Source organism: Gavialis gangeticus, unplaced genomic scaffold (genome assembly GCF_001723915.1).
Source record: "Gavialis gangeticus isolate Ggan-Ray unplaced genomic scaffold, GavGan_comp1, whole genome shotgun sequence".
Lineage (NCBI taxonomy): Eukaryota > Metazoa > Chordata > Crocodylia > Gavialidae > Gavialis > Gavialis gangeticus.
The window spans coordinates 14,815,032-14,832,440 of NW_017729001.1; the positions used below are offsets into that span (position 1 = coordinate 14,815,032).

At 47.3% G+C, this 17,409-nt stretch overlaps 1 protein-coding gene across 1 annotated transcript in view; it reads right to left on the reverse strand.

Annotated features, from left to right (window-relative positions):
• Positions 1-257: 257 nt before the first annotated feature.
• Positions 258-17,409, reverse strand: part of LOC109290420 (carbonic anhydrase 15-like) — a 34,265-nt gene continuing 17,113 nt past the window's right edge. Inside the window, exons 3-8 of the mRNA XM_019506917.1 lie at positions 13,340-13,510; positions 12,661-12,821; positions 6,906-6,998; positions 3,506-3,572; positions 2,566-2,732; positions 258-951 (exon numbers count right to left, since the gene is read on the reverse strand). Coding sequence (XP_019362462.1) covers positions 733-951; positions 2,566-2,732; positions 3,506-3,572; positions 6,906-6,998; positions 12,661-12,821; positions 13,340-13,510 — 878 coding nt within the window. The 3' untranslated portion in view covers positions 258-732. The remainder of the gene's footprint in view (positions 952-2,565; positions 2,733-3,505; positions 3,573-6,905; positions 6,999-12,660; positions 12,822-13,339; positions 13,511-17,409) is intronic.

Sequence of the window (17,409 nt, forward strand, 5' to 3'; positions counted from 1 at the left end):
CTGCAAGCAGCTTTCTCCAGTCTTCACAGAAACTGGGCTTTGGGCACATTATTTGGAAATAACAAGATGACACTACGTGTATACCTAATTCATGTAACTGACTCCTTATCCTAATGGATGCAACCCTGCAAACTCCTGGATGTCTCCTAACCATTGAGACCAAAAGGGCAAACAACCATTTTTATCCCCTTTGCAAAATGCCATGGATGCAAGCACAGTATTAAAAAAAAAAAAAATAGAAACAAAAAGGCAGAGGATTCACATCCAAAATGTAAGAACCCTGGATTTATTAGAGTTTCATTCATACATAATTTAGACATGGCTAACTTGCATTCAGATAGAAAGTGCTCTGTGTCATACTGTCAGTCATCCCAAATACACTGCAGCTGGTAAAACCAAGGAGGTCCCATTTCTAACTATCCTGTGATTTGTTTTTAGGCTCCAATTCTGCAAAGCACATGCTTAACTTTAAGCACATGAGGAGTCTATGGGTTTCAAATGAAGCAGGGAGGGAAGTCTTGTATGACTGTGGGCTTAATGTTTTAGATGTTAACTAGCAATGAGCATTTCTCGTCCTACACCTTGCTAATTCATCCCTAATTACATCATTGCTTTCAGGCCTGTGGCTAAAAAATGATGACTGTGTAGCAGCACTGGTATGAAGACATAATAAAATTATCATGAATCACTGGTGGCAAAGGGCAACGGGTTGGGAGCAGGAAGAGATCGAGTTTAGGAGGGGCCTGAGAACCGGTCAATCAGAAGAGCCAAGAGTGGAGGGAGGAGAAAATGGATGCTGGGACTGCACTTGGGACTGTGGCTGACTGTGGCGTCTCTGGATGCGTAGACTTTGCGATTCTTGAGCGGCTGTGGGGATCGGAAGTTGTTGGTCATTTTCAGGAGAGTTGAGCCAGCGGCCGGGAAGTGAACTGTGGTCACAAATGCATTTAGCTGCAGCCAAGAAAGAGAGAGGAAGAGATCTCAAGTCATTGATATATGCTCAGTCAAAAACACATTTCAGAACCCTGACTTAGCCAAGATCTTAAGCTCATGCTCTTCATTAGACATTGGGCTTAATGTTAAGCCCAAAACAGAGATGGGCTTAACATTAAGGACTGGCTGAACCCCTCTGCTGAAATGAGGCCTGTGGGCTGGGATTCCCTCAACGAAGCAGACTTTACTCGGCAGCTCTGAGCGGGGGGAAGAGGACTCCACCCACCTGTGCACTGTCCTCCTGCAGTCAGGGACCAGCTGTGTACATGGAAACCATGGGAGATGATGCCTTTGTGCAGCACAACAGTGCATGCAGGGCAGGACTGGACGAGCTCTTGTTTCTGAACAACACCATTGGCAAGTGCTGCCTCTTTTCAGGAACTGCCCACTAGCTGATCCCCAAGTTACTAGATGTGAAAAGGCTGAAGAAAAACTCCTGGAGGGAATGTGCCAACACAGAGGAGTTTCTCTGCTGTTTTGATTTACTGAGTTAATTTGCCGCTGCTTCTGATTGCTGAATGCTGCCAGCAGGCTCTGGGTAAGAGCGCATGTACATGAGCACGTGCGTGTGTATATTCCATATATGATCCCTTAGAGCTGCCAGGTGGTCACGGTTTAATTATTTAATTGCTGCAAAAGTAATTAATTGTCAGTATGCCTAGGGCTTTTTCTTCAGGTGTTATCTGTTACACTATTATTAAAGTCTAAAGAAATAAAACAAAAAGAAAATTAGTTGCCTGAGTCACAGGAGATTGTTTCCACTCCTGTTCTGACTAACACAGCTGCATGAATAATGGCATCTCCAGGACCCACTCCACTTTGCACTCGGTTTGGGCAGCTAGGTTCTGCTAAGCCTGGCCCGGCATGTAGCAGACAGAGCTCTAGCGGGGGGCGAGCTCCAGTGGAGGTCCGTAGAAGCAGAAGGAGAACTCAGCTCCAGTTTGCGTTCTTTGAAAACACACCCATAGGGAATGGGGTGGCAACTGCCATTTTGGCCAACACCGAGGGTCTACCAAGAAACCTCAAGCTGTAGAGGCTCAAGCAAACAGCATCTACCAAAGGCTGTAGCTGAGAGACTCATCTCCTCTAGGTCAGGTACTGAGGGAGGCACAACATGCACCTGATGAGTGCCCAATGCTCACTGAACTACAAATGATGCTCATTTACTAATCAAAGCAGGGAAAGCTTGGTATTTTTATACTCAAAATATTCCCAGAGCTGAGGGCTCCTATTTCCCTCAGTCCAGGTCTAGAACAGAGCGTGGCAAGATGAGACCCACCAAAGCAGACTTCCACAGCCCCTGGGATTTGGATGCTGGCTGTTGCCCATTGGAGCATGTGTACCTGACACTATTTTCTGGGCTCACTTGGCATGCCCAGGGCACCTTCTAGTGGCTGCTCCTGGATAGGACTGGGCAGTCCTGCCTAAAGAAGAGACTATTTGCACAGGATCATCTGCTCCCTGAACTTGCTGCTGTGAGCTAGGCTTCTGGATACAGAAGACCTTCAAGACTCACCAAGGCAAGGGTAGGAGGGTGCAGTCTCAGGAAGCAGAGCTGATCTGAACCCTTACCTGAGACTGGCTGATAAGGATGGGCTCCTCAAACACCGTCCAAATGACAACTTCAGAGCAGTCAGGTGTGGTCAGGGAGCCCTTGTAGCGGTAGTATTTGGAGAGCTGGGCTGTATCGGGGAGAAGGTTATCCAAGCAAAACGTAGATGACAAGTCCACAAAATCCCCTTGAGAGACAGAAAGGCACAGTCATCATAAATATACGTGGGCTCCCTGGGGGACTCCCAGCTGACAGGAGGAACCCACTCATTACACCACCTCCACCACACAGTTCCCGGCTGCCCCTTATTTCACTGCTTCAGCACTGCTTTAAAGAACACTTCACAGTAAGCAAACATTAAACTGAAAACAGCCGATTCCCTGAAGTCCTGGGCTGACATTTTTGATGTTATGGAAGGCACTGCCCTACAACACCCCCCACCCCTCAATCCTCTCCCACCCCATCTGCCAGTAGAGTATGAAGTGCAACCGCGGCATCTCAGCTCCAACTGGCTCTGCCCAGGCCAACAGATCCAGCAAAACGTGCAGCAGGACAGTGCCTCTCAGCCAACACACTTTACTAATCCCCTCTCCCTAGCCTGAGGACACGTACACAATGTCCAATGGCCACGTATCAGACACAGACAGTCCCAAGGTGCCTCTGGAGGCTGTACCATGCATTGGCACGAGGGAGCCCAGTGCCACTAGCTCATGACAACAGCCGTGCACAGCAGATTGTTTTTGCATTGGGCAGGGAGCAGGCCAGATAGCTTGATGTTTCTACCATGCCCGTGTCCCATGCTGTGCTGATCCCATGGGAATTATCCACTTCCACTGGCACGCAGAACCCAACTGAAAGTCCTTAAAATCAGAAATCAACAATCCTGCTGCTCCTCATCTTCTCCTGCATCTGGGCTCTTCTCCCAATCTCTGTTCAACTTGCCTTGGCAGGAGTACTCACCTTCACGAGAAATGTTCTTCAGGCCAGCCACAATTGTGTTGTAATTGGAGTTATCAGTGTCCGATGCCTGCCAAGCATTAAAGAGGGAAAGCGAGTGAGCAGGCAGGACGAGTCTCCAGGACTCTGTCACCGTGGTCCAAGAACAGGAGTGGGCACAGCCCTGACTCCCAAAGCATCTACAGCTCTTTTAGAGAGTGCTGGGTGGCAGGAAGCCTCTGCACAAGCTCTGCTTCTTCACTTCAAGCAATGACAAAAACTTTTATAGAGAGAATCCCAAAGGGTCCCCAAGTCCTGTGGGGATGGTTTACCCACCCTGCAAAATGGTCTGAGATGTCCACGCAGTCTTGGGAATTTTTCACTGGGGAAAAAAAATTAAGACTTTTTCAAGAGAGATCACAGAATAGCTACAAGTCCCACCTAGGCAGTCATCCTAGGTGTAGAAGACATATGTGAGCCCCTTGAGCACCTGGTTATTGGCTATGTTTTTTCTCTCTCTCGGACTTTTCCCAACTGACATTGCATCAAAGCTGGAACACTCCCGTGGAAAGTCTCACTGTAACTTATCGTAAATTCTCAATGGCAAATCATTATTTTGAATAATATTTTAAATTCTCAATGGCAAATTACCAAAAAGTTTCTGGCCAATGCATCATGACTCATACAGTGAAATATGTTCACCCATCACTGAAATGCAGCCTCCCATTGGGTGCATGTGCCCACCACTCAGCAACACAGACCTGCACTGCACAGCAGTGAATAACATGTCCCACTGACACTACAGGCACTTTTAGGAGACAGAACGTACCTCCAGAGTTGGGACTTTGGCTGGGCATTGAATGAACATCCCATCCCTTATTTAAAAAGCCTGGAGATCTTTAATGAGCGATGACACTCAGTGCTTATGTTAGGCCACATTAACACTGTCCTTACAAGTCTGTTGTGAGTTTTGCTTCTGTTCTCTTGAAAGAGGTGAATGCCAAGCTGCTATTCTGCAAGGGAAAGAGGTGCTATTCAAAGCCAGTTGGCAATTTCATTTCTAAACCTGTGTTGAATGCCATTTACTTGAGCTGCCAATCAAAACTGCCCTGTGCTACCCCCAGGGAATAGCAGAATTTTTTTTCCCTTTAAATCTCAGAGAGTCGATTTGCTTTAGCGTGACAGCTTAACGCGGGAAAATTCCAGTTTCGGTGCATTGTGTTGGAGTGCAGGCAAGGCGACAATGGGATTAGGAGCCCCTTAGTAATCTTAGGGTGTCAAGACATTCCTTGGGGGCTAGGAGGGGCAGTCTTGCCCTCACATGCAAGGGAGTATCCAAGTCACCATCCTCTCTCAGTAAACTTCTTTGAAATGTCTAGGGACAGTCCTCATGCTGGCATGCTGCACTGTGTTGCCTGGCTGGCTCATGGGTTAACAGTGTTGAGAGAGGAAGGGCTGGTTGGACCACACTAACCACTTCTCTTTCAAATCAACATGCTTCCCAGCCAAATGCCTTGGGCTCACAGCTAAGCCAACAAGCCTGGGGGGAAGGATGGGTCTCATGGTTTTATGATGAGTCTAGCCCTATTTCTGGCTCTGCCACTGATTAATTAGGGGACCCTGGGCAAATCCCAACCCATATTTTTGCCTTCAAATTTTACCTGACTGGAAAATAGTCTGGAAAACTGGAAAATAATCCCCCTTCATCACAGGGTAGGGGTTTTGTTGAACTAGCATTTGCAAGTACTTTGACACCCTTAGATAGAAAGCATTATAGCAATGTAGGTTTAAGCATTAGGCATTCAGGCTGTACACAGGTTGTTACTCTCTGTATGTGGAAAAGTAAAACATATGCAGTTAATGGTCCTGAACTCAATAAGGTCAGCACTCAGATAAGCAAGCTCCCAAAATGTCCTCAGGCACTCCAGAGCCTGAAGAAAACAAAAGCAAGTGGTTCACATCTATTCTTTCCAGAAGAAAATCATAAGTAGGGGTCCCCTAGCACCATGACCTCATTCTACTTTCTGAATTTCTAAGTTTTTTTTCCATTTCAAGCACTTCAAACAGCAAAGAGCAAGAGGCTCTTTGGAGCTGCAATGCCAGCCAGAAAGGGACTGAGTGCTCCAGAAATGGAAATCTCCAACTCCCCACACAGCCATTGCCCTGGCCACTGCAATGCATAAGAGAGTAGCCCTCAGAAAAGGTTGACATCTAAAGCTGCACGCAGACATTGCATTTATCCCAGGATAAACCATTTCATCCTGGGACAAAGTGCAATTACACAGACATCCAACCCCATTGTCCAGGGATAAAATCCTAAAAAGGTTTCCCAGATTAGATGTAGTAACAGTTTAACCTGGGATACTGCAAAGTACATCTTTACTGTTATCCCAGGATTGCATCATCAACTCAATGGCAGAAAAGCAGCACTGCATTTAGCCCCCTGCTAAACCCTAATTAGAAGGGTGATGGATGGACATGCCAGTCCTAGGATATATTAGTTCTGGGACAACACATCCAGGAATAAATCCAACGTCTGCTCCTAGCCTAAGTGAAATGAAAACTTGGCTACATTTAGATCAGGCACAGTGGCATGATGGTAGCATCAAGATGGAGGAACAGCAGGGAGAGTACAGGCTGTTGAGTTAAGAATAAAAGGGACTCCAGGGTCCTTCTCAAGAAATGTGTGTTTATGCAACTAAAAAAAATTTAGTTACAGCTTCATGTAATGTAATCCTTTCAGGGAAGCAGAGGGACCAAAGTGACTATTGGCAGACAAACTGTGGCACTATTTTGCTCTGCTTCTGTGCTGTCACATGGTGAGCTGACATGTTAAGCAGAGATTAGACCATTAATCATGATTAAAATTAAGCAAAGAGTTAACAGACCATATAGATGTTTCTTGGGTCTTGAAGGAACATGGTCTGTGATCTGGGAACTCCCAACACACCTGAACTGACACCACAGCAGCTAGGCTGCAAATGTCCACATGGGCACCAGACAAAGACCAATGTTATTTCTGTAGGTCCCTTTTCCCTTTGAGAGTAAAGCTCTTGCTGTTTAGAATGATGGACTGGCAGCACCACAGAGACCCGGAACAGATGCTGTCTAGATAATGGCAACACAAATTTTCTTATGCTGCCCCAGTAGTGCCCTGCACTGCTCAGCAGTCTGTCTCTAGCGGTTGTAAAGGAGCTCAGTCCAGACTGATGACCATGATGTTGCTAACATGGTGCCCTGAAGTACAAAAGTAGGTGGGATCTCAAGGGAGGATTTTCTGCTTTTGAAGGGCTTTGCTTACAGATAACCCTCCAGCACATCCATGGGATTACTCAAAAGATTTGAGGCTCCAGGTCAAACCCCCAAAGGGAAGTTGGCATGCAGTGAAAGAGCAAACCCATGGCAGAACCATCGTGTGACTCACCTTGAACAAAAAGCTCAGAACAGCCAGCCCATTCGGGTGCCCCTTCGCTTCAGTGATAGATTTGTATTTGACATTCATGTGGACAATGTGCATCTAGAGAAGAAGAAACACATAACAATGGTGAAACCTGCCTCGGGGACCACTGCCAAGACTGGCTGCGAGAATTAGCCATGAGTTGTGCTAGTGGTGAGCAGACCTGCAGCTCTGTGTTTCCAGGGCAATTTCTGGAGGACGGCACATAGCTCCTCAATGTTAGTGGGATTCTCTGCATATGCCTGACGCTCATGGACCTGATTCTTACTTACACGTGGGGCCTGTGCCCCACCCAGGTAGTGCAACAGGGCATTACCAGGGTATATATTACAGTTATGCTCACAGTGAGGTTTCTGTACAATGCCAGAGCGGTGTAAAAGCGTGTTAGTGTATTTTAAGACTCCATTAAAATTACACTTCTTGTGAAAACAGGCAGAGACTATGGCAAACCTCTCAGACACTAGACATCATATTTACTCACTTAATAGCTACGCTTTTTTCTTCCTGAAAGGTTGCCACTAAAAGCTAGCATGCAGTCATGCTGAAATAAGACTGAGGAAGCATAGGCACCCAAAGATGGTTGTAATTCTCTGTTCCAACAGCCATCTGTACCTCTCCATCTTGCTCAATCTCACAAGCAAGACTGAATGAAGAGTGATGCTAATTGCGCCCTGCGGCATGGGTTTCCCACATGCGTGTATTCTACTCTTCAATAAATTGCAGTTTCTAAAGATCTGTCTTTTGAATCTGTTCTTTAGAAATTTGGTAAGTTATTTGGGTGTGACCACAACATGAGCAAGCATGGCTATTATGCAAGTAAATATATGGTAGGTATCCACCCTCCCTGGTTACATACTCCACCAATACATAGCCACACACAGTCATAGACACAGCCTGGCCACCTGAGATGAATAACCATATCCAGAACACAAATACCCTCCTTCTAAGTAATCCACTGGATCCCTGGTGGTTTGTAGAAGGCCAATCAGGCTAAATTGTATTCCCTGGGGCCCAAGCCCAGGACATCTAAATCTGCAGCTTGGGAGAACCCAAAGTGCCGCCCAAAAAGAGCATCCTTTGAAGAACAGGAGAGAACAGTGGGTGGGCAATCTCAGTTACAAATACTGATACTATGCATTAGCATCTGCTACCACAATGCTGCTATGCACAGTCAACCTCTTTTGCACCATGCTGTCTGCACCATAATAAATATTTTAAATGCACTTGAAATGACTTTTATGGAGGACAGGGGTTTTCAACCTTTTTGGATCAGTGTACTCCTGGCGGCTGGATGTGGCGGGGGGGGGGGGGGGAGGCCAAATGTAGAGCAGTGGCAGCCACCATGTGCAAGTTTCCCCTGCCTCCTGCATCGGCCAGGCAGGCAGCGCAGGATGGTGTGTAGCAGTGCTCCACCCCACCCACCTGCACGTACCCCATAGGACAGGGGCGGGCAAAATGCGGCCCGCGGGCCAGATGTGGCCCACCAAGCCATTCTATCCGGCCTCCAGCCCCCTAAAAAAATTTAGAAAATTAATATTAATCTGCCCTGGGCTGCCTGTCATGAGGCCCTCGATGGCTTGTCAAAACTCAGTAAGCGGCCCCCCACCCAAAATAACTGACCACCGCTGCCCTAGGGCCTTCTCAAGTACCCCCGGGGATACGACAACCTCTGATCTAGGAAGATCTCAAAGCATGTGGCAAAATACATAGATATATATATACACACACATGCGCCATGCAGGCTGTGGAAATGCAGATGCTTTCAGTATAGACAGCACACCTGGTGTGCAGCAATTTGGAACCAAGAATATGGGGGAAATCCTTTATTCGACTGAGATGTCAATACCTCTGCAACGACTAAGAGACGGGACCACTGGTTTGGAAGGCCAACTCCAATGTCCTTTACATAGTAACTGGTATTCTGCTTGTCACCAGCACACATGGGCTGCAGTGCCATCAAACCCATTACACATAAGCAGTACTCTGTTTACCAATGCACCTTTGCAGCACCATCATCAACAGACAAAAAGCTAGCTGGACTATGCCAGACTCAGATCTGCAGGTCTCAGGAAGCTAAATAGTCAAGTCACTCACTGAAAGGTGATGAGCATAAACTCAGACATTCCCATATTCTAAAGCCTTAGGAAGAAGTCAGACAAATCGCTGCGTGGATGGAACATTTGTCATCTGATGGCTTTTCCCTATTCAGAACTACGAGGTGAGCTAAAAAGTCATAGTTCTTAAAAAGAGCACGATTTAAATATATTCTGAATGCTCACGTGAACCATACTCCTAGCAGCATGGCCAGGTGCCCATTCAGAATACAGGTTCTGGCAGGAAGCAGTGTATCCTAATGGATATGCTGCAATTCCCTGAATGAGGAAGCTTCGGACCAAGTGAAAGACCACTGAATTAGCTAGTCTGACCTCCAGTGTTAGGCAGAGCATCTTACCTCTAAATCTTACCTGTGCAGAGCCCCACAGCTTATGTTTGGCTATGCTCAGCCCCCAGAAAGCCATCCAGCTGTCAATAAAAGACATTGAGAGCTATTCCTTTCTTTGCCAGATTTAAGAGTTATGTCATGTTTTCTCCTCGTGACGCTACTTATCCTTCATAGCCACATCACCCCCGAGATGAACAGGTGGAGCTATCCAAGTCTTTCACTGTATGGCATGTTCTCCTCAAACTTTTTTGTGCTTCTTTTCCTCATCCTCTCCAATTTTTCACCATCCCTTGAAAACATGGGCAGTATCAGTCTTACTGGCATTGCAGATCAGCCCCTGATCCACTCCCCTTTTTACACATCCCTTTATACCACAGCATCCCACTAAGAGCCCATGGGAAGCTTCATGGATACTCTGACCCCCAAATCCTTTTCAGTCACTGCTTCCCAGGATACAGTCCCTTAATGCCAGTCCACAAATCCTTGGGTCATTTGCAGGGATTTTTCAGCCACTGATGAAAAATTTGAACAGTGTCTGACCTTATACTGATCCAGGTGGAACCCTACTAGTCACCAAGGACAGGTGCAGGAGGGGCTAGGGCCTTAGATGCCCACAGTTTTTCCTGCAGCACCCTTTTGAGACATGCTATCTCTGAAACAAAAGTAGAACTACTACCTTACAGCTCCTCTGCTTTCTTTGCTGAGAGCCAGAGCCCAGTAGTATGTTGCTGGCCCTGTGCTAATATGGCTATGTTGCTTCTGGTTTAGGAGGCAGCATATGTAGAGCTAGCTCAAGTAACTCTGATTGGAATTGCCTGCACTATGTAGCCATATGAAGACTTTGTCAACACCATGCAGAGTTATTCAAGCTAACTCTGGATGGGCTACAAAAGCAGTATAGCCTTCCAAGCACAGCACTGGATGCAAGCTAATTAGCTTGGCTAAGTAGGGCTAGAACCAAACAGACTCTTCTGCATCATCATTAGCAATTGAATCTTCTTCTTCTTCTAGTAATCATCCTGTCACTGTTAAAGATGTTTTGTTTCTTAAAATCTTTTTATTATCCTTAGTCCCACCAACCATGGTTTCCCCTGGCACCTTTAGCTTCCCTTATCAGTTTTCTACAGTTCAAAATTTCCAATTTATATTTCCCCTTGTATTACATTTGTTATACATACATATACACATACACACACACACACACACACACACACACACACTATATATACACATTTATTTATTTGCCAGACTTGTCTTTTTTCTTGTTTGTGGACCTGCGGTTTTTGGCCAGCTAATAAACTCTTCTTAAAGACCGTTGAAGTTTTCATTCATAGTTTTTTGTCCAAATGTTGCCTCTTCGTTTTAGCTCATAATTTTCCTTCATTTTGAGAAATTAGCCCATTTGAAGCACCAGACACATAAATTATGATTGGAACTGCTTGCCTATATTGATTGTAATCAGGTCATAATCATTAGTCCCTAGCCAACTAGTTCAGTGATAAATTCATATTTAGTCCTCATAATGAGGTCCGAAACAGTGTTACCTACAAGTGGCTGCAATACATTTCGTGCAAGAAAATTATCATCCATAATTTTTAGCTCTAATGGTGTTTTACTGCATGATGCACAACACCTCCAGCAGATGTCTCCCAAATTAACATCCCCCATAACACCATCATTTTTCTTTCCATACATTACAGACTGGTGCTTACGCAGCAAATGCTCTGCTTTGATTCACTAGTCTGTAATGGATCCCCTACCTGTAGCCCCCTCCAGGGCTTTGCTGGTTAGCCCATAGATTCATATGCATTCAAGAATGCGTGGTTGATTTATTGGTAACTTGAATATAGGTCTCACTGTGTTTAATGTAGAGTGCTCTTCCCCCAAAAGCTTTTAGCCATTCTGTTCTTCCTAAGCTAGTTATAACCTGAAACTTCAACATTACAAAAATGCACATCATACTGACGACACTGCTTCAGTAACACCAACTATATTGAACTGCTTTTCATCAGTGTGAACCTCCTTTTCTTTTTGCTTGCTGCCAGACTGCCATGGGGACCCCTGTCCTCCCCATACACTTACATGCATCCAGCTGCTAAGTCTGCTCCCAGGACCCTGCTTGGCTGTGTGTGCGTACGCGCGTGGGGCCAGGGGGAAGGGACGTTTTTTCCCCATTTTTCCAGGTATGTGAGCACCTGGAAAAATGTCTCCTCTTTGCATGGTCCCCCCCAGGTTGGTTTGTTCATGCTGCGTTTCACTTTGTGCTACATTTGCCTCCATAAACAAACACATACAGAAGGTGCAACCAATTTCTGCTCTCCCCAGCTGGCCTGCATATCCCACAATGCACTGCAGCCAGGCGTCTACTGTGATACCAGGTATCTCTTTGCCAAGAGGGGACACCATGTTGCATCATGGGAATTGCAGTGTAAGCAAAAAGCCCAGTTTCTCAAGGAGAACAGGAACACAGGGCATCCAAACTACCCTTCCCAGGAGTCATGGTGGCAGCATTTCCAAAAAAAAAAAATTTAGTTTCTGATTATTCCACTGAAAAGTTGAAGCTAATTTCTTTCTTCCATTTTCATCAAATTTTTCTTCCAAGAGAAAAGAAAATGCTCTCTCACTAGCTCTCATGAACTCACATGCAAAAATATGCAGATATTTGAGTTCAAACTAGGGCTGTCGAACGATTAATAAAATTAAATCATAATCGCGAGATTTAAAAAAAAGTTAAGATTAATCGCAATTTTCATTGTGCAGTTTAACAATAATAGAATCCCAATTTCTTATAAATATTTTTGGATGTACACAAATCCTAGACCGTCCCCAAGACCTGGCCCTCCAACCCCTGTCCTCCCCATACACTTACATGCATCCAGCTGCTAAGTCTGCTCCCAGGACCCTGCTTGGCTGTGTGCGTGTGTGTGCGCATGTGTGCGCGAGCGGGGCCAGGGGGAGAGGACATTTTTCCCCCAGCAGCTCAGGCAAGCACTCAGCAGCAAGGGGAAAGCAGCGTGAGCATCTCTTCCCCCCATCACCAACAGCAATTAACCCATGTTAAAAAAATTAATACAGAATCAAATTAACACATTAATCACAAGCATTAATCACGATTAATTGACAGCCCTAGTTCAAACTATTGTAGTCTGATTCCAACATACGCACCCATTTTTCTGAGTTCTTATGAGGACCAGTACATAATCTTAACAAATAATTATTCAAGGCACCATCCCCATTCCCTGCTATGGAAGTAAAAGGGGGGTCACTTCATGCATGTACCTCCATGGGGTACTGGTGCCCATCGATGGTGTGCTCCGAGCCGTTCCCCGTGAGGCTTCCCCAGTGGAAGTGGAACTGCAGGGCTCGGTACTTGTCAGGCAAGCCCCCACTGGTGATATTGATATGTTCCATTATGGATTCTCCTTCCAGGATCATCATCACTGCAAACATATCAAAGCACGGGGTCACAGAGGGGTCCATACTCCCCATCTTCCTGCCAGCCTCCCAAAAGGCATCAGATGCCTCCCATGTAGGCAAAGCAGGTGACCGGAGGCACACAGAAATGAGCATACGATCATGGACAAGCTTGTAAGAAAGAGGCAGGCCCACCCAGCTCATGTCTCTACAGTCGACATATTTCTAGGGAAACCACTAGACCGTTTCTTCGACCATAACCTATTGCCAGTAACAGAGCCAAATGTAAGTCTGTCAGCTCCTTGGCATAGGGGTCGTCCTTTTGCTCTAACTCAGTACACCCCTAGCACATGGGGTCTGAGCCCAGGATGGGTGCCCCTAACTGCTGAAGCAGTACCAACGGTAAGTCATCATCGGCATCACCACCGAGCGAAACCAAAGAGGAGACAAGCTGATTAACCAAGCCCAGTGTACGTCCACTTAAAAAACAGAGACATAGGAACAGAAGAGGAAGAGACGCAAGGGCCCTGGCACCTTTGCCCACCTGTGTGTCCATCGTTCGTGAGCCTCCACTTGCCCGGAGGGGCCTGGTCATAGCCCTCAAAGAGGATGTCTCCTAGGTTGCTGTCTCTCAGAAGCCTGTGCCTGTCGATGTTAATGGGTGACTGGTTATCTCCCCCACAGGTCGCTTTGAAATCTTTCCAGTGGCCGGGGCCTGCAGACAGACAGAGGGAGGCGGTGGTGAGTGCCTAGGATCTCCTTCCCACTGTGCACAGGGGGACAAGCCCCAAAAGGTGCCATTCACCTCCCCGGAGAGGCCCTCCTCAGAAGGACCAGCGGAGTGCTGCATTCGTGCACACATTTAAACAGAGCTTGGTTTGCTTCAGCTGCACACTGCCAGGGGCTCCTCACTTCCCCGATTTACACAAGCTAACGAGGATCCAAGCTGCACCTCTGCCAGGACTTGCACATCACAGACAGTCCCGCGGCTCTCTGCAAAGCTCTCTCTGGCCACAAAAGGATGCAGCTCACGCCAACACTTTCATTAGCTTTCCCACACCGCTCCTGCCACGCTCCCCTTACTCACACGAGATGCCCTCGTGCTCAGCCAACCATCCTCAATATTGATGAGCAGGGGCTTTTCAAGCCTCATTCATAATTCAGTAGGATTCCCTCCCAGGGATAGGACCTATATTTAGCCTGACAGGCAGGTCCCTCTTTCCTCGCTAGCATAATCACCTCTGAAGAACAGGCTCTGCTTGCACTCATAGTTTCTGCTTTCAAAGCTGGGTTTCTTGTTCTCCCTCCACTCCCCATGCGTCCCATGGAGAAGCAATGCTCTCCCACCTGCCCTCATCCTCAGGCTTTCAAAACTCCTGGGCTGCCTCCTTCATCTCTCCCTGCAGCACTCCTCTCCCTCATTGCAGAAGGGCTTTCCTCCTGTCAGGCATTTGACTCAAATCCCTGCAAGCCTCCCCTTGCACAGTGTCCTGTACAGGTTTCCAGTCCACCATTGGGCCTATTTCTTTCCCAGAGCCCACCTGGCACCCCATGGGATTGGTTTCTGAGGTGCCCTAGAGAAAGAGGAATGTTTCCCCACAGGGAATGGTGCTTTCTCAGTCTCCTGCATACAGAGCCTGCCCCTGCTATCGCCCCCCTTAGTGTCCTGCCACCCCCAGGGTACGGGCATCGTCCCGGTTCCAAACAATGTGCTTCTCCCACATTAAAACGGATACAAACACAAAGTCTTCAGCCCCTCTGGGACTTCCTCTCAGTCCCCACCTCTAACACACAGAGTTTCGGACCAAGCCCTCCCACGCTGCTGGGCTGGCGGCTTCCTCTTCTCTTCCTCACTGTGCCACTCTCCTCCTCTCCTTGTCTAGCACTTCCTCCCAGGAGACAACTTCCACCCTTCCTCTGCCTGCCTGCACTGCACCCATGCTTTTGAATTGTTGCTTCAACTTGGCCATACCCCCTTTCCAGATGAAGTTAATCTAGTCCCCAGGGTCCCTTTACCCCTTTCTATGCCTATGTGGGATTGGTGCCCTCCCATCACAATCCTCAGCACCTACCTACACTGCTATGCTTTTCCACAGCACTGGGGCCAAAGTGGTTCTCCTTCATGAACTTGCACTGCTGTCCATAGACAGACATGTTTCTTTCTGCCTTTCATGCTGCTTTCCCCAACATGTACATTAGACCGTGATGCCTGAGTTCTCAGAAATTCTGTCTTGCTTCTTGGGTCCCCTTATTTGGAGCCCGTGTATTTATTCCACACGTCATCAGCATTATTTGCATACTTTCCCTGCCCAGCTCAGCTGGACTTGCTATTTGGAGGCATTTCTCTAAGGTCAGATCTTTTTTCTCTCAACTGTCTGGTCAGCTGGAATCATGTATCCAGAGCCAACCCAAGGGAAAATGGTGCCCTGAGCAAACTTGTACTTTGGTGCCCCCCTGCCCTTCCCCCCCCAAGTCAGTGGCACTGCTGCAAGCAGAGGCAGATGGGCAGGGGCACAGAGCGCAGTCTGGTGAGGAGGCAGAAGCCCACACTGCCCACCCCAGCTCCTCCTGAAAAGCGGCTGGAGGCACGGGGTGGGCTGGGCACTGCCCCCCTGCCAAACTGTGCCCCATGCCTCTGCCCGCCTGCCTCTGCCTGAAGCACCACCACTGGCTTGGGGGCTGGGAGCTGCTGTGTGTGCACGTGTCTGTATGTCGCACCCCCTGACTACAAGGCCCTGGGCGGTCACCCCCATCACCCACCCCGGAGGCCGGCTCCGCGTGTGTCCTACCAGCGCGGCTCCGCAGCTACGTGCGGGTTCAGAGTTCTGAAAACAGTCGCTGTCCAGAGTCGCACTCTCTCTAGGAGCACAGCACTCAAACACCACTCTGGGTAGTGTCAGTGTTCAGATCTTTATTCTTGGCAATAGGTCCTCACACTCAGTTCTCACCCTTCTTTCCCCAATGAAAAAGGAAAAATAACACTGCCTTCAGCATCTTGCCTTTATCTTTCATCATTTGTTCTGCATTGTTCTCCATTCTTGCTGTCAGCACTTCCACGCTTTTGGAAGGCTTTTCATCTGGAAGTCCTTTATTCCACGTGGTCTGGGTCCCTCCAGCCTGCTTACTTGCTCTGTTTCTTTGCTTGTTAATCACACTCCAACCCTTGCTGCAGGTCTCAATAAATGAACCACTGACACCATGTTTTACTAGCCAGCAGGCATAAGTAGTGCGAATGGATTCCATGCTTGTAAAATTAAGCTGGCTCTTTATTTAGTGAACAGCTGCCAGCTTTCTAGCCAGGTGTACACAGGCTGGCTTCCTCATGCTCCCTTCAAGCAATTCCTTCCAGCAGCCAAGTTCCACATCCGAACTGCGAGCTTCAAATACGGTAGTGGGTTTTTCAGTAGCACCCATACATGAGACAAAATACCTTGAAAGTATATTAGGAACGTAATGCCTTTGTAAGGCCTCAGAAAAGTCAGCCACCTGTATAAGCTGAATACTGGATATAAACTGTCTCTCACTGTTGGAACTTAAATTGATTAAATGCATACTAAGGCGAAGCTTTATACATGCCTTATAAAGGATTAATAACTAATCGACACATGTCAGGAGCATGTCTCAGTACCCTTTATCAATGCATCAGCTATCAGTGCTTACCGACGCATTATTCTGATGCATTGTTAACACTGATAAGCCATGGCTATAAACCCCCTGTGGATCTGTTGGATTCTGACAGTGAATTAGCCATTCATTATACTAGTTATTAATCATTTATCAACCTTTTATAAACTATTTATCAATGCACCTTTACTGAAAGGTGTTACCCATACGCATGCCTATATTTAAGTGCAGGTGAAACAACCGGTTATTTTTTTCCGTGACAAAAATATGGGTAGTTCAGGCAGTTAAAACATGACCATCTACCCCCCATTTGCATGTGCACCTGCTCTTTGGAGCACAGGCTGGCCTGAGGAGCGTGCGCTCAGCAGGCCACATCGGCATTCCCGGTAGCAGGATATTGGAGAATGCTGCTGACTTCCAGGCTCTGCTGAGAGACTGACAGGACATACGCTGCTGCTCCGTAGGCTTTTCCTATGTTTTAAATTGAATCTTTTATTCAGCAAAACAGAGGAATTCAATTCAAGTCAAATGAACCCCTCCCCTGCAAGGCACAGTTGTCTGCAGAGGGAAGCCCAGTTCAAATGCATGTCCCCAGCTGGCCAGGGAAACTCTCCTGACATCTTCCCTGCCCCACAGAGCACCCACAGATTGCTAACACTAGACAACAAAATCCTGCCCCTAAGGGGAGAGGGTGGCCCCCAAAGGATTGAAGCTTTTAGTCATATCCACACCAGCTCTCAGCTGCACTAGGGAGGACTGTGGTGCAGCCCAGCATGTCCTCACTGCACTCCAGAAAACATGTCACTGTCCTTGGAGCAGTACTGAGAGCCCACCCTAAGCTCAACGCCCCAAGCATATGTATTGACATTTGCCCAGCACCACTCTACATTAGATTCAGCCGCCTCACCCACTTATGACACAGTCACACTCCCATTGCCTTCTACAACTACACATGTGCACACAAAGGTGGCACCATCTTCATCTACACCA